Genomic DNA, 27375 nt, shown 5'->3' with positions numbered 1-27375 from the left:
ATGTCAGTATAAAAAACACATGTTAAAGAAAATAAAAAAATAAAACTCTCTCTCTCTCACACACACACACACACATATATCCCTAATTAGCCTAAACCCGAATAAAATTTAATCTCTTGTGAATGAATTTAGATAAGTGCTGATTGATCTTTTTCGTACTAATTCTTTTATAATTTTGAGTCATATGTGCATTTTTACAATGTATGGTTGAGATTTAATTACCTATACATTTTTATCTAATAATTACCGCTCATACCTTTTAAAAATCAGCAAAAACATTAGATGAGCATTGGTTCTTAATTCTTTATCCCTTAATAATAATTAAATTAATCAAGCTATACTTGACAAAATACTGTAAATTTCTTTTCTTTGGTAACGCATCTCTCAAAGTGCAGTCCCATAACCAAGGGCTTTAACACAATTTCTATCGTATTGAACTTTAGTCCAATTTTAGGCAGATTTGAGTTTACAGTTGGCCTCATAAATCTAGTGGAGTGTAGCTGGAGGCAATTTGATTACTGAAGTCCAATGAAGCCAACTGTACTTAACTAGGGGTGGGTACGGTTCGGTTCGGTTCGGTTTGAAATTAAGTAGAACCGATTTAAATCAGTTATTTTATAAAAAGAACCGAATAAGAACCGAACTAAAAAAGAACCGAACTCAAACAGTTCTTTTCGGTTCGGTTCGGTTCGGTTTTTTCGGTTCTGGGCCTATTTTGAATTTTCAAATTTTTAGCCCATTGGGCTTCATAAATGTAATAATTTTTTTCAACAAGTTCATTCTAATTTCATTACAAATATTAACAATAAATACAAAGTATTCAAAACACATTTTATCAATAATATCTTACTAACTATTAATAAATAATTAAATAAACAATCTATATAATAAGATGCTAGTTTAAAAAAAAAATAAAGAAAACTTACTGGTAAGCAACATCAATCAACTATCATTTACTCCTCAGCTACTTGCTGTTGTTCTTAAGATTGCATTAGCCTAAAAAATTCTTCAAGAAATTGAAATTTACGAAATTTACGAAATTTTTTTATATTTGATTTTAGGGTTTATTTTGGGAAATAAAAATTTACGAAATTGTAATACTAACATATATATATATACTCTGATTGTGTGTATGCAAGTTTATGTTAGCTATCTTACACAATCAGTTAAAAATTAACACATATTTAATTTAATAAAATTTAAAAATAATTCGGTTTTTCGGTTCGGTTTTTCGGTTCAGTTAAATGAACCGAATACCGAACCGACATTTCGGTTTTTTTATAAATTGTACCGTTCGGTTTTTTTATTAAAAAAAACCGTACCAAATTAGAAAAAACCGTCGGTTCGGTTCGGTTTTTTTAAGACTACGGTTATTTTGCCCACCCCTATACTTAACTGCTTTGCTTCTGTTCTGTTCCAACTCAGGTGTTTGGTGCAAACTAGATTTCTTCACTGGTACTCTACTGTATTAATGGAGGTCATGATGGATAATCATTAGAAATTTTCACATTCCAAAATTGTAACTCAAAATGTGTAAATGGATAAATGTTTAATACAATAATTATATCATGGTAGGATAATGATAAGAGCATACGCAAGTCCAAATGAGAAGCAAAACCCAACAGCAAATATGATGAATATGCATGGGCACATGCAAGTAACCATGCAAGCCATGCGTGAGGTGGGCATCACGTTCCTTCAAGGACTCTTCAAAAAATCAACGGAAAGCTTACTACGTCAAGCCGTATTGATGAAGAATTCAGATTTAATCATGTCTCCTTTAAGATTATTATTTACTTCGAAATTATAGCTAAGTGGTTTAATTGATTTTAACTACTTTATTTCATTAATTTTGTTCTATAAATAGACTCGAATATTTCAATAAAAAGATATCATACTCTTATCTAATTCAATTAGCAATTGTGGTAGTTCTCACCCTAAGAAGAACAAATTATTTGCTTGTTGTTTCCGCTAATTCTGACTGGGACCTATCAGATAATTCCTCAATATAATCAAAAGATTTTTTTTTCAAGGATAACTACATAATGCCCCTTATCTTTCTTTTGATTTTAAATCTATGTACTAATGAGAGTGAATAAAAGTTGTATTTTCAAATTTAAGCGTTGACATCTTAATCGAAAATTCAGTACAATAATTATTGACCAGATATTAACATTAAACTGATTATTTTCTTAATTAAAAATACTTAATTACATACTTTGTATTTTCTTTATCTCCCGGTTTGATCCTTGTTTTACGAAAACAAGAACTTACTCACCATTGAATCATTTAATGGTCATTTTCAAGGCCGTCCAGGACTTGACCAAAAAAAATTCCAAGAAGAAGTTGACGCAACAATGTACCGACAGCACCAACATTTTTTCAAACACCTGCCACTTGTCGTAACTCCACCAGTCACGCGGAAGTAGCCGTTAAGAACAATCCAACGGTTATCATCAGCCGGCCCAATCTTTTGGCGCGTTGGAGTCCGCAGCGTTACTCTTGTTTCAGATGCGTTATCAACGGTCCATTTATTTTAAATGAAAAAGAAAAAAAGTTCAATAAAGTAAAGTTGTAACTTGAATAAAATTTAAAAATCAGACCAAACACACACCAAACAACAACAATAATAACAACGCGCCTTTGGAAAAACAAAAAATTGATAAATTATTATTAATAACAATTATAATAATAAAAACCACTTGGGCTAAGCTAGAACCACTCCCTTACAAATGTGAGGGAAGGGGTTCGAGCCCCTGCAGGCGCATTGCAGGGATTTAATTTAAATGTTTTTTCTTGCAGTCTCAGAGTTTAAGTGAAGACAGTTTTTCTTTCAGGAATGGAGTTGGGAGTCCCTCGAATATTTGAGAGGGTTAAAAAATCTGAGCGGTGCCATATTAGAGTTGATGTAAATGGATCTCAGTAATTTGTATGGTGTAAATAACATGAGCAATAATTCTCTTTAAAAACAAATTATAATAATAAAAGGTCCTACTAGTACTACAACTATCTTTACAATAATCCCCCATAAAAAAAGGTTGTTTGTATACTTATTAATTGTACATCATCGAATATTTAATTTTATGGATTCATTTTAATTTGTGATATTTACATGCCATTATCTTCATCGATTGAGGTTATATGTAATTCATAAAATACAAACTTATACATCATTGCAAAAAATTCAACCGTAAATGACTATATATTATGCAAAAATTTACACACAAATATCCGTAGTGTATAAAGATATATTATGCAGTAATTATTTTATGAGGTGGATATTAAAATCTCTTGAGTTGATATAAAAACAAAATTTGAATTTCAAAGGTCACTCACGTAGGTGTAATGAAATTTAATTATTGACACAAAAATTAAAAAATATATATATATGTATACATATAATGAAAGTCAAACTAATTACATTTTAACAATCAATATTTGTTGGTTCATATTACCTGTAGTTTAATAATTACACAGTTGCTGGATTCTTTTGCACGCATGTAACTACTGAGTATTACATTGATCGACAAGTACATGTGTACTACCGGAAATACCTAACCCTCTCTCTTCTATTATTATAAATGTTATTATAAATGTTAATTAATCAGATTAACTCACAGTCTGGAATACGCGTAAAATTCATAGACCGGGTCCCCACAATTGCCAGCTCTAAAAGGCCATCATACACAAGCAGAAACAATGATCAATCGAAGTGTTGTTGGCTATTCATTTTTATTTGCTGTGATTGTGAGAATTTACAAATTATAAATCTCAAATCCCATCAAATCTTTTTCGTAACGGTTCCGTTGTTTATGGGTTTGTTCGAGATTGAGGTTGGACAACTGTAGCTTTCAAGTTACGGCACTAAAATGTTTGATAAACACTAACTGCTTACCAAACACTTTAATGTTGTAGTTTGGAAGCTATGTTAATGTATTTTTTCACTTTTATAATAGAAAATTTTTTATATCTTTAACAATTTTGTTCAAATTATTATTTAAAATTTATATTTACTACATATTACTAACTTTTATTTCATAGTTATAATTTTTTTTCCACAACAACTGCAGCTTAGAAACTCCAACACCTTAATCACAAACACACCCTATATTAAGCCACACACTACACACTGTCACCCCTCAAAATTTTCTGAACCATCAATAACGACCTCCCCAACGGCACCCCTAATTTAAGTGTTCATCGTATATTTTGTTCCTCAAATGCGCTCCATTTTGTTGAGAATTTTCCTTCTTTACACTTTCATCTTTCATTTGCTCCCAAAGAAGCTCCGTCGCTTCCTCCCCCGTTCTTGGTTCCCCTTCTTTACGATCTAGGAGAGAGGAGATACGGGTCCCACTGATTCTTGCCATATTTCATAACGGCGGCTTTCAGCATCCCATCTTCTGTGTTCTTCCACAGTCCTCCTTCGATCATTATCCTCACCTTGCCCGCACTGTTGTTGATGTTGTAATGCTTGCTTCAAATTACTCTAACTGAAAAATTAAAGAAAAAGAATAGAAAAGGGTATTGTCAAAAGACTATTTTTTAATCTGATTGCTTGGACTAAAAAGCCTGGGACATTGCTTATTTAATTTATAGGGTTGTAGTAGAGAAATACTAAACCTACAAGGAAACGTGGAAATCCTAAATTAAATAAGAAAACAAAAATCGAAATCCTAATTCTAATGGAATTCTAACACGAAGTAATTAAACCTTAAATATAACAATTAAGAATAAGTGACATATCACTTAGTGCCCGATTGAGATTGCTTTTGAGATATTTAAAAGTGATTTTGAAAATCTAAAAGCTAATTTTAGTGTTTGGTAAAAAAAAAAATCAAAATCATTTTTATCAAAATCAACCCCTCTTACAGCGGATTTTGAAAATCATGGAATGAGTAACTTTTAGATTATGATTTTGAAAATCATTTTTGTCCTTTAATATAATTCCATAAATATTCTTAAAATTATCCCCTAAACTCAAAATTATCCTTATTCAAATTAGAAACAAAATTAATGTTTTAATAAACTTTTATTATAATCCATCAATATAAATTTATTAATATCAATTTGTTAGTCGAATTATTATTAAATTTGTTTCACTATATTATAAATTTAATTATCAATTGTTTTAAGATAAAAATAAAAATAATATATTATAAATTTTTATTTTTAGTAAAAATTATTATAATACATTATTAAAAATATTATATGTACACGTTTTTATATATATAAATAACTTTTATCCCACATTATGTACATTTTAGTTATTTATTTTCTCTCAACAGTTTAACAGTAAAATTTACCAAACGTCCATAACTACTTTTAAAACTCACAGTATTTCTAAAAACAAAATTTGCCAAACACTTAATTGATTATCTTTATAACTGATTATTTTTACAGCACAACTAACGACAATTATTTTAAAAGTTACAGTATTCTCAAACTGACCCTTAGTAATATTTTAATATTATGAAAAACTGATATTACACTAATATTTAATAATACTTATTACCTGTTCCGATCTTTGTCCATATAAGAATTAACAAATCTACTAATTCGGTAGTTAAAGCACGCAAGATTGATGTTGTTAAGTAATTAATTCAGTTTCATAATGCTACACAATAATAGCACAAACGCTCATATAAATGAAATTTGAGGTAACACAACTTACACTTAATTTGTGACACAACAACTATACATAACTGGAACATTTACTCACCAAACCCAAGTGATAACACGGCCGCCTTATTTTGAAACTTTGATCTTAATCGTACGTATCAAGATCCACAGAAGCAGACATATTTGTTAAGAGAGGAAACGACAGCAGATCCAGGTGTTGGAGGACACAAACTTTTGATGAGCTCGACGTTTCTTCACTGAAATTACGGATGCTCAAGTTGCAAATTAAAGCTTCTCAGAGTATGGCATTGTAGTGGCCAAGACGAACACAACTTTCTCCAGCACTTTGGATGCAAAGGGAAGCTTGTGGACAATAAGTTTTGAAACAAGGAGGGAAAGAAGGGTGATGAGATAGCAAATGAAAGCACATGGAATGAAGGAGAAAGTTCTTAGTCAAGCGCTGATGTAAAGCAAAATGCTAAAGCTGTCATGTTCTTAGCGGCCAAGGCTAAAGCTGTCATGGATGCCTACCCAAAAATGCGGGGAAAGGTGCAAGAATTCACGAGAAGCAAAGAAGTTAGAAAACAGCATGAATGTTAAGCCACCACCAATCAACTACTTTACAGTTAATGCTGATGCTGCTGTCTATAAAGATCAGTGATAGCTGCAGCCTTAGGGACTGTCATAAGGAATTATTCAGGTCAAGTGATAGCTGCAGCAGCCAACAGCACAAAATTTCAAGGGATTATCTCTTTTGTAGAAGCTCGAGCTGTCAAATGGGGGATGGAGATGGCCAAAGAGGCTAGCCTTACAGATTTTATCATTGAAATAGACTGCAGTTGAGTGGCTGATCTGGTCAACAAAAAAACCAGCAATAGAACAGAAATTTGGTGGGCGATCTCTGAGATTCAAAAGAAGCATTCAAGAATTTCAATCCCTAGTAGTCCAATATGCACCAAGACAATGTAATGTTGTTGCTTACTCTCTTGCTAAAAGAGCGTTGAGAAGCTCAGGTTCTGTCTTATGGTTGGGTGAATTCCCAGCAGATAATTAACACAATTATTCTTATAATATTTTTTTTTTCTTTTTCTGCCTTAGATCTTTTAATAATCTTTTACTTTAAAGTTACTTTAACATAAATTTAATTTAACTATTTTACTTTTAAAATATAAAAAAGATTAAATTACCCTAAGAAACATATATTATTGTAACCAATAATTTAAACATTTAGTTTTATTTTTATAATATAATATGTTTTAAATAAAATTTATATGCAAACAATCTTAATGGTCAAATATAATAAAAGGGTCCGCCTATGTTACAACTGGAATACTACACCACCGTTTTTGTCCTCATTGAACAAAGTCGTTGGATGCTCCCTTGTTCAATCTAACGGCTGAAATTAATTATTGGATAATTGATGCAGTGACTAGCAACTGTTGCAACCGGTTGAGTATATTAATATAATAACAGTTTAGTGAGCGTGGGTTCCAGAAATTTCTTTGAACTGATTAGAGTTTCACTGATTTCAGCAGAAAATTGATCTCCAGACAGCAATTAAGACATAAAATTACAATTAGAGGATAGCCATATTTGTGGGAATTAAAAACTCTGGTGATTAGAACACGAATATGACCTTTCACTTTTGGGCAATTGACGGCGAAATTATAATCGTCGCTGCAAAGTGCAATCGAAAGTTAGCAGTGCTGAAAGTTAAGGTATATATCAAATCAGAGTAAATTTCGGGTCGCTTTGATCTATTCTTGTGCATATCTAATCAACCGATGCAGTAGTTAATTCCTTATTAACACCCATAATAATAATTATTATTATTTTGAAACAGCCAAGAAGAAGAAACACTAATTTGACTAAAAATCTGATTTTTTATTGATAACTCTCCTCCCTTTTACAGCAGCCAACCCGCTTCTTTAAAAGTGTGAGCCAAAGAGCCCACACTGATTAAGCCACCCTTTTCGGAAGAAAACACTCCAAACAATTTTAAATAACAAAAACAATAATTCAAAACACCTAAAAATTAGCTAATGGAAATAATCCCAAAATAAAATATTGTCAAAAATAAAAGGTCGTTACATTCCCTCCCCCTTTATCAAAGCCTTGACCTCAAGGCTTGGACAAAGGAAACTTCTCCTGAATCTTAACTGCATCCTCCCAAGTTGCATCTTCGGGAAAGGAGTTAGACCACTGAACCAACCACTACACATACGGACGATTGCTTCGCTTGACTACTCTCCTATCCAAAATAGAATCAGGTACTAACTATAGGTGCCCGTCTTCTCGTATTGTTGGTAACTCTGTAATCAAAATGACAGCCTTTCCAACTTTTTTCTTTAAACACGAAACATGAAAGACGGGATGAATTTTGGATTCTCTAGGCAACTCTAACTTATAGGCAACCTGTCCAATCTTTTGTATAACCTTATAAGGCCCATAGAATCTCGGAGACAACTTCCTATTGCTGTGAATTGACAAGCTTACTTGTTTATAAGGCTGTAACCGTAGAAATACCATGTCTCCCACCTCAAATTTCCTCTCGGATTTCTTCTTATCAGCATATAGCTTCATTCGAGCTTGTGCATCCACCAAATTGGCTTTCAACAAACGTATCATGGCATCCCTATCCTTTAAGCTCAAATCAACAGCTGCTACGGTAGATGTACCAGGAACATAAGCAATATACGAAGGAGGTGGCCTATCATAAACAACTTCGAACGGTGTCATTCGAGTTGATAAATGATAAGAAGTATTATACCACCATTCAGCCAAAGGAAGCCATTTCACCCATTCTTTTGGCCTATCACCTGTCATGCATCGCAAATATTGTTCTAAGCACTTGTTAACCACTTCAGTCTGACCGTCGGTCTGCGGGTGGTATGCAGTGCTCATTAACAAGTTCACATCCAACAAGGAAAACAGACTTTGCCAAAAAGTACTAGTGAAGACTTTATCTCGGTCACTAACAATAGAATTTGGCAAGCCATGCAACTTATACACATTATCTAGAAAAAGTTGTGCAACATCAAGAGTAGTATATGGATGACTTATGGGCATGAAGTGTGCATACTTACTCAGCGTATCCACCACTACAAAAATAATTTGCTTACCACTAGACTTTGGCAGTCCTTCTATGAAATCTATAGAGATATCAGTCCAATTATGCTTAGGAATTGGTAAGGGCTGCAACAGACCTGGAGATAACACATTTTCATGTTTATTTCGTTGGCAATTATCACAAGCTGCCACAAAGGAACAAATTTCCCTTCGCATCATTTTCCAATAAAAAGACCGTTTAACTCTGTCTAAGGTTTTTCTAACCCCCGAATGCCCACCTTTTGTTCCACCATGAGCCTCAGACATAATTAGCTGCTTCAAAGCTGAATGTTTGCCAACCCAAAGTCTTCACTTATACTTGAGTAAATTGTTTTCCCAAGTAAATTTAGAATGTCGAGCACTGTTGGTAACTATTTCTTGAATTAATTTCTGAATTTCTGAATCCTGTTGCCATTCTTGTTTGAGTTGTTCCACCCAAACACCTATAGGAAGGGAGATCGCCATTACCATCGCATTCTCAGTGGATTCCTGTAGCCGAAATAAGGCATCAGCCGCTTTATTTTCTCTTCCACTTCTGTAAATAATTTCAAAATCATAACCAATTAACTTAGTAAGCCATTTCTGCTGCGTGGATGTTGATATGCGCTGCTCCAACATGTATTTCAAGCTGAAATGATCAGTAATAACCTTGAAATGCTTCCCTAGCAAGTAAGGCCGCCATTTCTGCACTGCGAACACTACTGCCAACATTTCCTTTTCATAAGCAGACAAGCCCAAGTTTTTTGGTGACAGTGCCTTACTCAAATATGATATGGGTCTGCCTTTCTGCGAAAGCACTACTCCTATGCCTTCCCCTGATGCATCACATTCAAGAACAAAGGTTTTTTGGAAATCGGGCATGGCTAAAACAGGTGCTGTGCACATTGCTGACTTCAAGTTATTAAAAGCTTCTTCCGCAGTATGATTCCATAAAAAATTATCCTTTTTAAGCAAATCTGTTAAGGGCCGACTAATCTTCCTATAATCTTTTATAAACCTCCTGTAGTACCCAGTAAGACCTAAAAACCCACGCAACGCCTTCAACGAGTTAGGAGATGGCCAACACTTCATGCTTTCAATCTTTGCAGGGTCAGTAGCAACTCCTTGCTCAGAAATCAAATGTCCCAAATATTCTACTTGTTCTTTGCCAAAAGAACACTTTGATTTTTTGACAAAAAGATAATTTTTGATAAGCGTCTCCAGTACTAGCTCCAATTGCTTCATGTGCTCAACCCAATTTTTACTATATACTAAGATATCATCAAAAAATACTAACACAAATTTCCTCAGGAATGGCTGAAAATTTTCATTCATAAGGCTTTGGAATGTTGATGGAGCATTCGTAAGACCAAAAGGCATGACCAAGAATTCATAGTGCCCTTCATGAGTTCTAAAGGCAGTTTTAAAGATGTCATCTGGGTGTACCCTAATCTGGTGGTATCCCAACCGCAAATCCAGCTTAGAGAAAAACTTAGCTCCATGTAACTCGTCCAGCAACTCATCAATAACAGGTATAGGAAATTTATCCTTAATAGTGATAGAATTAAGGACACGATAATCCACACACATGCGCCAAGTGTCATCCTTCTTTTTAACTAAGAGAATTGGAGAAGAAAACAGACCTACACTCCTCTGTATACTCCCTGCCGCAAGCAACTCCTTAATCATTCGTTCAATCTCTGCCTTCTGCACATATGGGTACCTATAGGGTCTTATATTTGGAGGAACACTATCAGGTAACAAAGGAATTCGATGATCTTGAGCCCTTGGTGGTGGCAACCCTTTTGATTCCATAAATACGCCATGATATTTTTTTAATAAATGTTGCAACTGTGCTGGTTCATCTGTAATGATTTCTATAGTAGTAGAGTTAATACATGGCTCTAATAAGAGTGAAAAGATATGGGCAACAGCAACTTGAGGAACTTGTTTAAGATCTTTTTGCATATGGACTGCCGAAACTAGCTTCAAGGGCCCCACCGTAGAACCTCTTAACATCATTCTTCTTCCTTCCCACTTGAACTCCATCCATAAATTCTTGAAATCCCACAATATTGGGCCCAATTGAGATAACCATTGAATTACTAATACCATATCACATCCCCCCAACGGAATCAGTCTCATATCTGCTTTGAACTCTCTCCCTTGCATACTCCAGACCAATTGCTTACACGTTGCAGCACTAGCAATTTTGGAGCCATTAGCCACTGGCACCATTAATGGTTTATCTTGCTGTACTTCACACCCTGTCCGCTTGGCCACCGACACATCCAAGAAATTATGAGTACTACTAGAGTCAATTAAGATGATAATTCCCTTCTTCTTTATATTTCCTTTAATCCTCATAGTTTGATGAGAGACAGCCCCAGACATAGCATGGAGAGACACCAAATGATCCTCTTCATCATCCCCAATTTTGTTACCTTCATCACTGAGTTCTTCATCGTCTTCTCATTCCAACAAGTAAATCTGCCGCCGTTTACATTTGTGCCCTGGTTCAAACTTCTCGTCACAGTAGTAGCACAACTTCTTAGCCCTCATCTCTTGCATTTCTGCAGCAGATATTCTTTTGATTGGAGGAATTTGTCCCATAGAATTGCGTTTCGATTCTGCTGTAGGGATTACATAGGAGGACATTGTCCTTGTTGAAGCCTTGGCTTCTTTGATCATTGCCTCCAAGGTACTCTCTTGTAACAAAGCTAACCCAACTGCTTGAATTAGTGTTTTCGGCTGAAACATGGCTACCTGATTCTTTATGGCATTCCTCAATCCGCTCATAAAGCATTGCACAAAAAAAATCTTCTGGTAATCCTCGAGTTCTGGCCACCAATGCTTCAAACTGTTCTTGGTAAAGCCTTACTGTTGAAATCTGCCTTAACTCACTGAGCTGTCCAACCGGGTTATCATAGGTACCCGGACCGAACCGCGCCATTAAATCCGTAAAGAACTGCCTCCAACTAGGTTCTGCAATAGCCACCTCATATCCTTGGAACCACTCCAACGCTTTTCCTTCCAAATGAATGGTTGCCAATCCCACCATATCAGATTCTTCCACCCCATTGTATTTGAAAAATCGTTCACACTTGTAGACCCAACCACTAGGATTTTCTCTCTCAAATGTTGGAAAATTCAATTTTGAAAATCTCATCTGTGAGTTATACATACCAGAGTTCGACTCGGTTCTTGATCCTGAAGCCCCTGATGTGCCCATCATCTGATCAAGTTTGAGACTAATCGCTATCATCATCTGAGAAAACTCCTTCAACTCAATTGCTTGCTGGTTAGAAGCCTCTTGCAATTGATGTACCGATTCTTCGAGACGTCGCTGATCGTGTGCTCTAGTTCCCTCCGTCATTTTTTACGGTGCCAGTTCGCTACTCTGATACCAATGAAACAGTCAGGAAGAAGAAACACTAATTTGACTAAAAATCTGATTTTTTATTGATAACTCTCCTCCTTTTTACAGCAGCCAACCCGCTTCTTTAAAAGTGTGAGCCAAAGAGCCCACACTGATTAAGCCACCCTTTTCGGAAGAAAACACTCCAAACAATTTTAAATAACAAAACCAGTAATTCAAAACACCTAAAAATTAGCTAATGGAAATAATCCCAAAATAAAATATTGTCAAAAATAAAAGGTCGTTACACATTTTAAAAGATTTAAACTTGTAATTAGCTTGCAAGAACAGTATGATTATTTATTAGATTCAGAGAAGGTGAGATTGGAAACGATAAATGATTTTGTAATTTCACTACAGGAATGAGGAACGATAAACTCGTAAGCGGAGATCTAGTGATTTAAAAAGCTGCAATCATGCATTGGAAGCCGATGATAACATAGTTAGAACAATAGTATTTGATAGCCAGTATGATGGATTCATAAGCTATTTGTAAGTATTTGTACTCTCTGACTAAATAATTTTGGGATATAAGCATGCAATATGAGTTGAGTGGTCATTATTCCCGTAGCATTATTTTTTCTTCACTTCATCCATGCTCTATACAATCTTTATGTGCCACTTGTTATGTTCTGCATATCTAATTACTTTTAGATTCTAGTTGATATTTGACAATTTTGCAAGTTAAGGGTATTAGATGAGATGTAGAACTTGGCAGTCGGAACATGGAATTATTGTTGCTTGAATACTTTGCAGATGAGTTCAATAAACAAATTGATAATGAGGAGACTTGAGGAAGTCTGCCAAGGCTACAACTGAACTGAAGAAGCAAGTTAAATGTACAAAAGCAATTCTTTGTGCAAACATAATGGAACCAATATCAGTTAAATCTCTCTATGATGATAGGGACTTCAGGTAGGTGGAGTTTAAGTGCAGATTTTACTCTTTAAGGCACGTTTTAAGTTTATTATATCAATTTATGTGTTGTTTAAATGGGTGAGGAACTATAGAACATGACAAATGGAGTTTGTTGTGTGAGGGATGCTTTTTCTCTTACAAGTGCATTGTTCTTTAATATGGCACTATAAGACACTGACAATAAAATGACTCCAGACTGACTGAGCCATTACATTTTGAATTCCAATTCTTGCATGAAATTCCTTTTTCCTTTTTTTTCTTTTTCAAATTTACTTGTGGTGCTTTCATTTGGTAAACTATTACACACACACACACACAAATCAATTATATTGGCTTATTTTCCTTTTCTTTTTGATTCATGCTGCTAGTATATATATAATTTACTTACCAATTTTGGTGCAAAGTTTGTTTTGCTGCATACAGATGATAAATCCAAATAAATTAATTTACATGCGTATTGGCTGGGGGTTTGTTTTAAGGGCGGCATTGCTTGTCAAAAGTTCGAAGAGCTCTGTGAACTTAAGCATTCAGGGTTGAAGATGGACAAGATATATGCAGTGGAGTTAATTGGAGGAGCTACTAAAGTGTCTATTTATATTGTTTAGATCAACTTTCATTTGGATACTGAGAGGGCACGCATTGTTATCGAACTTATCACTTACAGTTTCAACTATTTGAAGGATAGGATTCGTTCAAGTGCTTTGAACCATCAAAAGCATGTTGATGTTGCAGCACATTCTATCTATCAAGACATGGAGAAAGCGTGCTTACATGAGCTTAGGAGGTCGAGGCGAATGGGAAATAGTCACCGCCAGTAGCTAACTCTGCATTTTCTGTTTGATTAAGTTCATTGTATATACATTGAAGCAAATGGCTGGATTAGGCAGTTGCAGATCATAACCTGGTGCGTCATATACATTGAAGCATATGGCTGGATTAGGTAGTTGCATATCATAATCTAGTGCGTCAAAGATAACAGCAAAGATTGAAAATTACTTCTCGTATCGAGGTCTGTGCTTATACAAGGATTAAGTCCCCACTCCCGATGTTGCACAATGAGGGGTTGTACTTATACAAGGATCAAGTCTGCACTCCCCATGATGCACAACGACAGTAGACAGCTTTATGGATTATGTGGTCTACGTATTGATATACTTGCTTATTACCTTTGATTTTAGCGGAATAGTAGGGTGGAATGCGTTAGGCTTCACTGGCAATATTAGAGTGTTTTGCTTTGGTCCTCACATGCAGTATTATCATTTGCTTTCAATTTTGTTAAGCACCAACAGATTGAATTGTATAATGGATTCATGTGTTACTATGATATTCATATGTACTACTTATATGCAGAGACAAACCATACGAATTAGCATAGTGCTAAAGCAGTGGGTTAAGAATGCGTCCAACATGATATGATTAATTACATAAATCTGATAATTACCAAAATAAATAGGAGAGAATTTCAATGAATGAGACACCACGTACACAGCTTATGGGCATGGTTCTCCTTTTCTTTTTCCAGACAAATTAATATTTTTTAATATAAACATTTTTAACTAATACAAATGATTAAATTTTAACATCCTCCAAATAACCAAAAGAAATAATTATCAAACAAGTTTATTTCAAATTTATAAGACAAATCAAAATAATTATAAACCCTGTACATAAACTTGCAGTAGCTTCTTAGGAACCATCACCAAACTTGCTATAGCTTCAAGAACTATCAGCATTGTTGTACATTCTGACAGTCTTCATAAACCTATAAAGAATGCACAAACAAAATAAAAACATGTTTTAACAATTTCAACTTAATAAATACTGAACGTAATAATATAAATTAAAACTCTATAGTCTCTATAGCTGTTTCTTTCTCTGGTTCGTCATCAATAATCTTGGCATGAGAGGTACATGCAACAGCTAATAAAAAAAAAAGACAAATGAAAATAAAAATCAAGCAATTATTACATAAGTTAAAAAATGCAAATATAAAAGTCAAAATGTGAACTATATACATCCATAAAGAGCACGTATCCAACTATCACTACACATCAAATCCTCCAACATGCATCAATGAAGCTGGAGATCTTAATTACAGTGCATATTCGACTCACTCAATTACAATAATGTTGATAATTCAAAACCACATCCACCAATCAATAAATAATTCATAAACTAATTTACAGCAACTAACTGATGCTCCGATGCATTAATCCACATGTACATAAAAACAATGAATCGTAATGGATTTGGATTATGACCTTACAGGTCGATTAGATAAAAACAGCTCCCAGCTAACCAATAGCTGTGATATCTTTGATTCAACTACGTAACTTGATTTTGCTGATGCTCACTATCAAACCCCTGAAAAAAAAAAATCATCATTCTTGCATTCTATTAAATGAGAAATGCACAAATAAGAAGAAAAAATAACTAGAAAAATACAAATACCCAGATAGTCAAACATGTCAATCAAGGGTTAAATAACAATTCAATCAACGTAGTCGGATGAACTTTATAGGTCCATACTGCTGGCGATGGGGGCAGGTCAGGGTGGGGATCAGGTTGTTTTCTTTTTCAGAGAATAAAAACACTACTTCCCTCGTTTTTCTGTTTCTTCACAAATTATAAAGAGAGAATATAGACCATTGTATAAATAAATTTTCTAAGTTTCGCAAATTAACACTTCTAAACCGATCCTAACACAAAACACTTCAAGAAATTTATGAAACCTCTAATCATGGTAAAATTGATAATTGTATAATGCATGTCAAACTAGATCAAACACGAAATCCCATAGAAAAAATGAACGAGCAAGCAAAATAGATACCTCACTGAAAAGTGGTAATTCAAGGTTAAAACAAAACTATTATGCCACTTTTTCAATTTATACTTCCATAATCAAACTAACATATTGTTTGTAGCTAAAGAACCACATATAATATGTAGCCGCTGTGGATATTTTCTAGTTGAAAGGAAAAAGAGGGCATGTAAACGATGTATGAGCCATAAAAAACAAGTAACACTGTATATGAAACTTGATATTTCTTCCTTTTTATATATACATACAAAAAAAAAAAAAAAGGATTACTCCAGTGCTCAAACCAACTTATCTTCAGCACCATTTCACCCGTCACAACCAAAGCATTTTTAACAACAAACCATTTTTGTAAACCCACTACACAATGACTCACAAATCTAAAGGCTCCTTGAACAAACCAGGCAAATGGGTTTCCTCAAATTTCATTGAAATTGACAAACATGGCATAACAGGTCAATATTCTTGCAATGCATGCAAACAACCCATCTTTATAATACCAAAAATAACAACTTCAATCAGGGGCGGATCCAGGACTTAATATTACCCCGGGCTAAATTTTAAAATTTATATTTTGAAGCGAACATAAAAATTTATATATAAAAATAAGTTTATTAAATAAGGAGGAATACCAAAAATCTTATCTCTCTAAATATGAACTATAAACAAAAATAATTATAGAAAAAGAGTAAAAAACAAAAGGTTTTCAATTATAGAATCTAACATTGCAGCCTATAATAATATATAATTATATAAGGATTAAAAAATCAATTAAGAATTTCAAATTAAAACAGATCAATACATGTAATTACAATCAATTAAAAATTACAAGTAACACTTTTATGTTTGAGATGAAGTACTTAATTACTAAACTTAATAAATTAAACAATTAAAATTTATTTATCCTTTCAAATTGTAAATGTATTATTAATCAAAAGTTTCAATAATAAACTAAACTCAATTCAGCAAAAATGTATTTGGGTGCAGTTGTTTCTTTGTCAGGTGCTCTATCTCTCTTTAAAAAACTAGATGTTGATAATTATTCTATCAAAAGCTCCTTAAAATACTCAAATTTTATTTTCTAACTTGCCCTCTTAGTTAATATAACTAATAAATAAAATCTGAAAATTCACATAAAAATTTTATAAAATATTGATAATTGTTACTGCATGTTGTTTCTGTAAGTACTTTTAATACTAGTGACAATGTTATATTACATTGACATATTTTTTTTCAATTAGAATTTTTTAAAATAAATTAAAGTAGTAATAAAATTTTAGCTCCCTAATGTTTTCAATCTATTCAATAAATATATGATTTAATCATTTTATAAAATAAGTCACTAATTTCAATTGAAAATAATATAATTGAATAAGGGACATATTTGTAAATAAAATAAAAACTCTATTGTTATATAAAATTGATGAAAACATAAGGGTAATTGGGTTAGGGACATATTTGAATATAAAATAAAAACTCTATTGTTATACTAAATTGATGAAAATATAAGGGTAATTGAGTTAGGGACATATATAAAAATAAAATTAAAACTCTATAATTTTACTAAATTAATGAAAAATTAAGGGGTATAAAAGTCCGCCACTGACTTCAATGATCCACAAAAAATTCAAATAAAATAAACTTTTTAATGAGACAAATCCAAAGTAAAAAAAATTCATCATGACAAAATAAAAATCACGACGAGCCAAATATCTGAAATGCTTTAAGATTTAAGAAAAGACTATCAAACCTTCCACGGCTGACGAATTTTTGAGAATTCTCTTCCCCCTCTCTCTTTCACAAAATTTCCCTCTATTGGTTCAAAATTGAAACCCATTATACCCAAATGACAGCGCCGGCGAAACTTTGTCTTTTGGTGTTGGACGCGACGGCCGGGATGGAGAAGCTCCGTTAGAGATTTCGAGGTGTCGATACGTACAGTCACCGTGCATTTTGAGAAAGGTACGACAAAAACTGTGAGTTTTGCTACGGGTGAATTTACCTTTTCTTCGCCGACTTTTCCGGTATGTTTTGAGACAAACGTGGCCACCTCTTGCGCATCGGATCACTTGCTTTGAAATCTAATGGTTTCATGGGATAAAGATGAATGCTGTGGTATGGTTTCATACAGTTGAGTTCTAAAAAAGAAAGAAAAAATGAATTTAATTAATTAATTTTTTTAATTTTTTTTAATTTTTTTTAATTTTTAAAAAATAATAGGAATTTTATTATAATAATTTTCTAAAAATATGATGGGCTTACAAAACTTGTGGTGTGGAAATATCACTGGCCACTCTTGTAATACCCTGACACCTCCTGCTTTAAAGGAAAAATAAGAGAAATTTAAAACATAGTAAAACTGTAAAAGTTAAAACCCCGCGTTTTACATTGAGCAAAGCTGTGAAGCCGAACTCGAGTGCACGGATTCTTACTTTATATTAATTTAAATTTTTTTAAATTAAAAAAGAAAGGTTTAATAAGTAAAACATGAAAATCCAAAGTCTGATATTTTTTCACATCTTAAATTAATTTTTTTAAAAAATGCTGCCATCAATTGCCGACACTCGACAGCGCCATTTTTTTAAAATAAACAAAAACAAAAGCACTTTATGATCAAGTTAGAGTTTGTTTGGGCCAAATCTTTAACATAATTTTGAGATAAAAAGTAAAATTTAAGGAGTAATGGTTTTGAGTTCAAGGTGAGAATGTACTATAACTATTAAATTCCGCCTAATTAATTAAATGGATCCTACAAATTTCTAAGTGGAATTTCGGATTATTCCAATAGAATAGATTTAAAAACCCACCATAGAATGAAAAATATGAAGAAAAAATAGGGTAAAAAATTATTGAATTAGAAGAAATTATAATAAAAATTTATTGAAATATTTATTTTGTTTTCAATTTGAATGGGATTGTTTTGGATTTATTTAATAATTGTAAAGATATTTATGAAATTATATTAAAAAGATAAAATTGATTTTCAAAATTAAATTTTAAAAATTTACTCCTTTTCTATTTTTTAAAACTGTAGTATGGACTGATTTTATAAGTTTTTTTTACTAAATATTAAAATTAAACCTTTAAATTCTTAAAATTATGTTTGAGCATTTAAATGTGATCTCAAACCGTTCTTTAATCTATTTCTTCCTTTCACTTTTCAGTTTTCACATTAACTTTTTGACCATGGTTTTTGGGTTTTTGAAGTCCACTTTTCCATGATTAAAGAGAACAGAAAGAAAAAAAAAAGAAAAAAAAAAGGAAAATGATAAATAAAGACCATAGGAGCTTTAAAGATTGTTTGTATAGTGAGAGTTCATAAATCATAATGTTGTATGTTTTAGTACCAATTTTTTTTGACACTATGTTTCAGTACCAATTCAGTAAGTCTTTTATGTTATTTTAATTTTTCTATTTTAGTTGAATTTGTCTAAATTATTTGAGTAGCATTTTGATTAGTCCAATCTCTCGTAAATGCAAATATACGGAGATGTTAATTTACATCAACTTTTAATAAAATCATTTCGTAATTAATTCTTAAATAATGACAGAGCCACAAATTATTTGTATAAATTAATATAACATAAAATTTTGAATAAAAAATCTAATTAATAAAAATAATTATATAAATCATGTAGTATTTATTCAATTAATACTTTTATACTACATATTAGTTTATTAAAAAAATTGATGATTGTTTATCCTTTATTTTAGATTCTTTAAAAACAAAAACCTTATCTAAAATACTGAATACTTAGAATTATTAAAAAAAGAAAAAAGAAAATGTAATCAAAAAAATAAATCAAGTAAAAAGTGGCCTACATGAAGAAAGTGCGCGGAAAGAATAGGTGAGTAGGTGACTGCAGACGATATAAAAAGAGCCTGTCGGGAACTTGCATTGAAATATCACCTTATGTCATTAAAATTGACATGACCACTCAATTTTACAGCATGCTTTGGCTTTGCAGCTTTCACAATTTTTAAATCTTAAAACTTGAATTGACTGCTCTTTGCATAAAATGATAAATTTTTTAAATTTTGATAAGTGTAACAATAAAATTAAAATGAGTATATGATTACCCAATTCATCATGTGCACGGTGCACCATATAAAAATTAATTTTTTTCTAATTATTTAATAATAAAAAATTTTAAATTAATTTTATTACTCATCCAACAGATAAACAAATTTTTCTTAAGGGCAAATTTGGGATCAAATCCATCGTTCATATGGAGAAGTATTCTGTGGGGGAGGCAAATTATAAATGAGGGGCTGAGATGGAGAATTGGTGATGGGAGGAGTGCTCAGATATATCACAGCCGCTGGATCCCAAGACCTAAGACTTTCAAACCTTTCTCTCCTCCAAAGCTACCACTGGAGTCGACAGTATCTGAACTTATAGATGTGGAAAATCAATGGAAGGAGCTGCTGGTTCAGCAAAGCTTTGTGGAGGAAGATGTACAACATATTCTTAGAATTCCTCTTCCCAGGAATCCCAGCCCGGATCAACCACTATGGCATTTTGACAAAAGGGGGGAATACACAGTTAAGAGTGGATATCAAGTGGCCCTAAATCAAAAGTTTCCTGATCAGCCAAGCAGTTCAAAGAGAAACCAAACTTCATGGAGCATAATTTGGAATACAGAGCTACCAGAAAAAATAAAAATTTTTATGTGGAGAATGGTCAAAAACCTTCTGCCAACAGCAACTAATTTGTGGAGAAGAAAGGTGTTACAAAGCCCCTGGTGTCAGAGATGTCAAAGAACAGAGGAGTCGATGGCTCATGCTATTTTTAAATGCAAAGTTGTTCAAAAGATATGGAGCCTTATAGACCATGGGAGTGAAATCAGGGAGGTTAGATGCGAAGATATGGCCAGCGTGTTGATAGAAATGGCCAAAAAGAAACGCAAATCTGATATGGAACTGATATTTGCTTTATGCTGGGTAGTTTGGCACTCAAGGAATCTTCATATTCTCAGGAACAAAATGGAAGATCCCCAGATATCAGTTGCAAGAGCTGAAGCTGTGGTGAATTCATACAAAAAAATCAGGCAGCCTGAGTTACAATCAAATCTGGGAAAGAAAGCCATTAGCAGTCAACAGTGGAAACCACCTCCAGCAGGGCACTTTAAAGTGAATGTAGATGCTGCAGTGCGAGAAGAGCAAGATAAAGAGGGTTTAGGAGTGGTCATCAGGAACTCAGAAGGAAAGTGTGTGGCAGCAGCCATGAAGCCATCGACTTTTAGTGGTAGTGTGGCATTTGCTGAAGCTGAAGCTACAAAGCTGGGATTGGAAATTGCAGAAAGTGCAGGATGCTTGCCTTTGATTATAGAGACAGATTCGCAGGAGGTGGTTGATTTAGTTCTTAACAAAAAAAGCACAAGGACTGAAATCTTTTGGATCATTTCTGAAATCCAAGAAAGGATCAAGAGACTGCAACAGGCCAAAATTCAATATGAATCAAGGAATTGTAATGGGGTAGCTCATTCATTAGCTAAAGCAGCTCTAGAACAAGATAGTTTTGTCTCATGGCTGGATAATATTCCAGAAACATTTTTGTACTTGTCTTCTGAGTTTGAGAAATGAAAGAGACAGTTTCATATCAAAAAAAAAAAACAGATAAACAAATTTTGAATTAACAGAAATTGATATGATTACTCAACACCGATTAGCAATTAATTTTTTTTTAATAATAAAAAATTTAAATTAATTTTATTACTCATCCAACACCCAAAGAACATTAATAAAGCAGGATCTCGACAGATGACAATCTTTTTTTTTAAATATTTATTTATTAATTTACATTGAGCTGAGCTGAAAACGAACTTGATACCGAATTCTTACTTTATATTAATTTTTAAATTAAAGAAAAGATTTAACAAGTAAAACATGAAAACTTTTTTATGGAATGAAAAATATGAAAAAAATTATATAAATAAAATCCAATGAATAAAAATAATTGCATAAATCATGTGATATTTATTCAATTAATATTTTATGTCTTTATATAAAAAATTGATAGTTGTTTATTCTTTATTTTACATTAATAAAAAAATTATCTAAAGTACTGATTGTTTTAATTGTTTTATTATTAATATCACTATTATTGAGATATAAACACGCACTTTGGTTTACCTAATTGAAACAAAAAAAAAAGAGTGAGTTTGATATGGTAACTGGTATATTTATCTGTTTGTTTTGCTGGCTGCGAATTCAAGTCTTAAATTGGTAACTGCTACTGGCCATGGAGGTGTGTCTGTCTTACTCTCTATAGATTTTGTTTTTTAAATTAAATTCTAAAAATAAAAGTATGGAAACAGAGAACGCTGAATTGAATCTAATTTCAGCTTATATTTTATTTTCTCTTATTCCTTTATTTATTTGTTTGTTGGTGTGCAAAAATTAATAGCTTAGCATGGTGAGAAAAATTGAGAATAAGTTTTCTTCTCAAATCTAAATCAGATTTTTGCTCTGTTTTCCATTCTTCGAACAAATTATAAATTTGAGTTTGAGCAGTGGATTATAAACACTTAGATTTAGATTTTTCACAAAACTTTGCTCTGAAATACAATAATAATGTTTCATGTATTCAATTTCATTTAGAAAGCACGCCTTTGCATATAAGTGTTTCAAAATTATCCAATTAGTTGTATGTTTGTTTGACAGATCACAAATTAAGAGTTTAATTAAAATCTTACGTGCGGATTTGATCTTTTGTTTTACCTCTGTATTAGATAATTAAATTTGGTAAGCTTAATTGATTAGTTAAAGCTAAGTTGAAGAGGCTGAGCATGCGATCAATCCTTATCTTATTTGAGAATCGTTAATAATGTAGGGAGACCCAAATGTAGGAAGGTCATCATCATCAGCTAATAAGAAAAGAAATAGGACTTCAAAGGTTTGGGATGAGATGACAGAAGTCAACAGAGATGGAAAAGTCAAGGCTGCATGCAAACATTGTAAGAAGGAGTTTCCCGCTGACAGCAAGGACGGAACCACACGTCTCTGGAATCATTTGCACAGATGCCGAGATAACCCTAAGAGAAAAGGGCCTGGTGGTCGTGATAGGGATGATCAACATCAATCACTGTCCCCATCAATCAAAACAAAAGAGTTAGCCAGTCTTATTAAAGAAAAAGAAAAATCTATTCGTGGTCTGATCAAGCACTGGTTCGACCCAGAAGGAGATACTAGTGACCCATGGGTGTTCATTTCGAGAAGAGATGAAATACTCCAACTGTTAAAGTCAAGAAAGGATGAAATACTCCAACTCTACCAAGAAGAGAAGGAAAATCTTTGCCAATTTCTTAAAAAACTCTCTTGTCGTTTCACCCTACAAATTGCTAATGGACGTGTCTTGGTAGTACACTATATTAATGATTGTTGGGAACGGCAGAGCAAGATTATTAGTTTTTGGGAAGATCCTCTTGATGATTTCGAGAATTTGGTAGAAGCTGTGAAACAATCATGCTTGGATTGGAAGATCGACACGAATATATGCTTTCTACTTCATGTTGAGCGAAATGATCCAGAAGACGAACGGCATGACGAAATTGCAGAGATGTTAAGGGGGTTTAGTCAACGACGTTCACTCCCTTTTGCCGGCTGCCTACTTGACGCTGTTTATTTACTGGATTATATTTATGGTAAATTGTGGACCGTAGATTACTTGCAGGATGGGATAGAGTCCTTATCGGTCTGGGCTGATTATGTGTATAACAAGGACCGTAGATTCTTTCTGTTGGACGGTGCCCTAAAACGAGCGATTTCCTGGCTCAAATGGCCTGACGCTTCTTTCTGTGGTCTTTTAGATTGCTTCGAGACGATGGGGGGCTTGAAAGAAGTATTTTCAGCGCTGGAGCAATTCGATTCCGATTTTAGGTCAATTAATTTAAGTAAACAAAAATGGGATGAGGTAACTGCCACGCTCGAGCATTTGAAATTCTTGAAGGATGTTGCTGACAGCTTCTGGTGGGAGACAGTAGACATTCCAATAATTGTAGATCTTCCGTACGTGCATAAGATATTAACGGATCGGTGCAACCACACCATTGAAGATTGTCTTTTTTGCCAAGAAGTGATGAAGGAAGCGACTGATCTATTTTTTAGCAAACATTATTTGGTTAGAGTCATTGCAGTAATTCTTGACCCACGGTTCAAAATGGATGGTCTGCAACTTCGTTACAAAGAGATTTATGGCAGTGACGCTGACAGATACCTTGAGAAAGTGAACAAAGATTTTAGAGACGTTTATAATGAATATGCACCACCAGACTCCAGCAATTCAAAGTCATATGAAATGCTAGACGCCCTGGGAAGGCCTTCATCACCAAAATCAGAGCTCGATCGCTATTTCGATTTGCTTAAAGTTCCTAGAGATAAACAGTTTGACATACTAGCATGGTGGCGTAGCAATGCTCCGTCTTTTCCGACACTAGCAAGAATGGCTCGTGATTACTTAGCATTAGGAATAACTTCTGCTGATGACGCTGCCAAGCGTGCCTTGTTTGACCTGATCGATGACGTAGACTGTATTTATGGATTTCGTGAAATACCCGAGATAATAACGCCTTTGGTATGCTTAAAAGGAATTTTGAGTAGCGTTGAAAATTAGCGGTTATTTGTGTCTGCGTTTGCATTTGTACAACATTATTCCTGTTTATTTCATACATGCGGTAAATGTTCTTTACATAATATAGTTTGTAAAATATCTCATTATTACATCTTTGCTTTTCAATTTTTTTGGCTCAATTTGACAGATTTTATCCCTTATAAATTTGGATAATTCAAATAAACCATATAAATAATTTTGAATTATTTAAACTATGAATGATTAAAAAAAAATAAAAGAAAATCATTTTAAAGACAGATACGTTTCCTACATACATGAAACTTGTAATTTAAATGGCTAACAATAAGCTGACTTTGTCTTTTCCTGTCGAACATTTCAATTTCTAAAGTCATTAAATTCGTCAATTATCTTCTTTTTAATAGTGTTAGTTTGCACAACTGACATATTTAATATATTTTTTTTGGTTAGTTTTATTTATAATTAATAGAATTTAATCAATTAGGAAGTAGGAGTGACTTTAAGCATGGCAAATTAGACAGCCATCTTATGTCTCATAGCTTCATTTTTTAGTATTTCCATAATAATACTTGAATTAATAATTTTTTTTAAGTTACATACATTTATACATATTCTATATTTAATAGAGAGTTATAATTATAATATTGTATAACCAGTTCATTAATTATTATTTTTTTAAGAAATCAGTAAATTCTTTATCTCTCCATTTAAAAAGAAAATTTAATTATTTAACAATGAAAAATACCTCGTGCTCTTCTCTCGGTTGAATGACTTCATTCTTTATCTCGCTGTTCCAAACGTGGCCCACGCAGATTCATTTCCTGATTATTTTATTTCATTCTTCTGCTTCTGGCGTTGGGAAATGGGAATAGCCAGTTTTGTACTAATAAACTAGTCATTTCCCCTTAGCCTATTATTATTCTAAAATACTAATAAACTAGGGCTCCAATAAAAAAAAAATCGATTATTTACTAATTAATACATGAAACATGTTACCAGAGCCTCTCCAAATTTTCGAACTAATTACTTGTAAAAATAAGATATATATAAACTTGATTTTATATAGCTAGTAGATTATTACTTTTTTATAATTATTGAAATGATTAATTAATATTATCCATTAATATACGTAATCTTTTTCTTAATTTTTTTCCCTTCTAGGAATTTCACACAAAAAGGCAAGAAAGCCGGGAAGTTTTCTGTGATTAATTTGTTGTTCCATCCCTAATATGAATGCTTTAATTCGAAAATTAATTAATAGCTTTAAACATTTGAGCTAGCTAGGCTTAATGATGATTCGTGTTAATCATTAATCTAGTCGAGTGTAGCTGAAGATATTTTGATTACTGAGACTTAATGGAGCCAATCAGATTTCAAGTGTAAACTCAATTGCTTTACTCGTGTCCTAATTCAGGAGTTAGGGTCAAACCTCAAGACTCAAGTAGATTTCTCCTTTGGGACTTTACGGTTTTAGTGGAGGTCATGATGGATGATCATTAAATAGAATTTTTTAAAGGAAATTTGTTCAGTATAATGAAATCACATTATATTGTTATTATTACATAAAATCAAATTAACAGTTTAATATATACGTCTCATTATGTGATTCTAATTAATTTATATTTGAAGAATTATTAATTATCCACCTAAGTTTACAATATTCTCAAAAATAGTGTAAAAGTTTAATTTTTTTTAATTTTCTACTATGTTCGTAATTTGTATCAATTGTTCATCAAAATGTTAACACGTTAAAATATTTAACAGAATCTAAGTAAAATGACTATTGCATCCTCGAATTCAAGGGTATTTTTGACTTTGTACTATTAATAATAAAGTAAAAAATTATTTACCTTATTAACAAAATACCACAAAAGTTTGAATTTATTTGTAATTTGTATCAACCATCTACCAAAACATTAACACCTTAAAATATTTAACAAGTTTTAAGTAAAATAATCATTTCACCCTTAAATTTAAGGGTATTTTTTCACTTTACATCATAAATAATAAAATAAAATCAAAAGAATCAAAATCCAACAAATTTTTTGTTCAAATCCTTCATCACTTATATCCTCCATCAGAAAATCCTTCAACCACCTGCTCAAGACCGGTCATTGAGGAGTCTTGTGGTTGCAGTTGTCAATGAGTTTGGCCAAAGCTACAGTGATAGTGGTGGTTGTGAGACTACTAATTAGTTTCGATTGGGTATTTATGAAATCAAATCTAAGGATTGGATTGATTAAAAGTTCATGAGTTAGGATAATTTTTAGATTAAGTTTGATTATATAAATTTGTGAAGATAAATTGAGAAAATAAATTAGATTAATTTGTTTAATAAAGGAAGAAATTAGAATTTTAAGTCGATTTAATTGAATATTGGTATGCTGATCTAGTGGCTATTGATTATTGCAGGCGCGGATTCATAGTGTGAGGGGGGGGGCTCAAGTGATGAAAAAAAATCATTTAATTTTAGTTAATTTTTCATTAAGATTTAAGGTTCTCGATAAACAGTACTCAGGCCCCCTATATATTTACTTTTTTCTGACATCCAAAATTTTTAAATACAAAATTAAAGAAGTTGGGCTTTGAAAACTTGAATATAGCCCATAAATATTAACAGTAATTTAACTTTTAAATGGCCCACAAACTTATTTATATTTATAAAGATATGTTGAAGTATGATAAATGTTTTAAACTTATATATTTATCATTGTTTGAAATTGTTTTCGTATTATTGTTGAATAAACCCTAAGCCAATGAATATGTTGTCTGCACATCTGGTTTATTTGATAAAAATATATAGAATTTTATTTTTATCATATCAAAAAAAAGGGAGAAGAAAAAAGAAAAAGCAAATGAAAGTAAATCATCTGTGTGTTGCTTGACCGATGTGCTAGTCTTATCATCTTTAGGTTTGCACAG

General features: G+C 32.6%; 2 protein-coding genes and 1 long non-coding RNA gene across 3 annotated transcripts; 1 reads left to right on the top strand and 2 right to left on the bottom strand.

Annotated features, from left to right (window-relative positions):
- Window positions 1–9039: 9039 nt before the first annotated feature.
- LOC127900817 (uncharacterized) lies at window positions 9040–12085 on the bottom strand. The gene is made up of 2 exons (XM_052436059.1): window positions 11356–12085; window positions 9040–11177 (listed from the first exon to the last, which is right to left on the bottom strand). The coding sequence occupies exons 1-2, from the start codon at window positions 12083–12085 to the stop codon at window positions 9040–9042; spliced, it is 2868 nt and encodes a 955-aa protein (XP_052292019.1).
- A 3070-nt stretch (window positions 12086–15155) lies between these two features.
- On the bottom strand, window positions 15156–18116 carry LOC127901355 (uncharacterized). Its single transcript, XR_008053511.1, has 2 exons — window positions 17614–18116; window positions 15156–15409 (listed from the first exon to the last, which is right to left on the bottom strand). It is a non-coding gene; the product is annotated as an uncharacterized LOC127901355 (long non-coding RNA).
- Window positions 18117–22773: 4657 nt separating this feature from the next.
- LOC102619216 (zinc finger BED domain-containing protein RICESLEEPER 1-like) lies at window positions 22774–24477 on the top strand. Its single transcript, XM_052436058.1, has one exon. It carries the CDS (start codon window positions 22774–22776, stop codon window positions 24475–24477), a length of 1704 nt encoding a protein of 567 aa, XP_052292018.1.
- The last annotated feature ends 2898 nt before the right edge of the window (window positions 24478–27375 follow it).

Source organism: Citrus sinensis, chromosome 3 (genome assembly GCF_022201045.2).
Source record: "Citrus sinensis cultivar Valencia sweet orange chromosome 3, DVS_A1.0, whole genome shotgun sequence".
Lineage (NCBI taxonomy): Eukaryota > Viridiplantae > Streptophyta > Magnoliopsida > Sapindales > Rutaceae > Citrus > Citrus sinensis.
The sequence above is the reverse complement of the archived record's forward strand: the minus strand, read 5'-3'. Positions and strand labels throughout refer to the sequence as shown.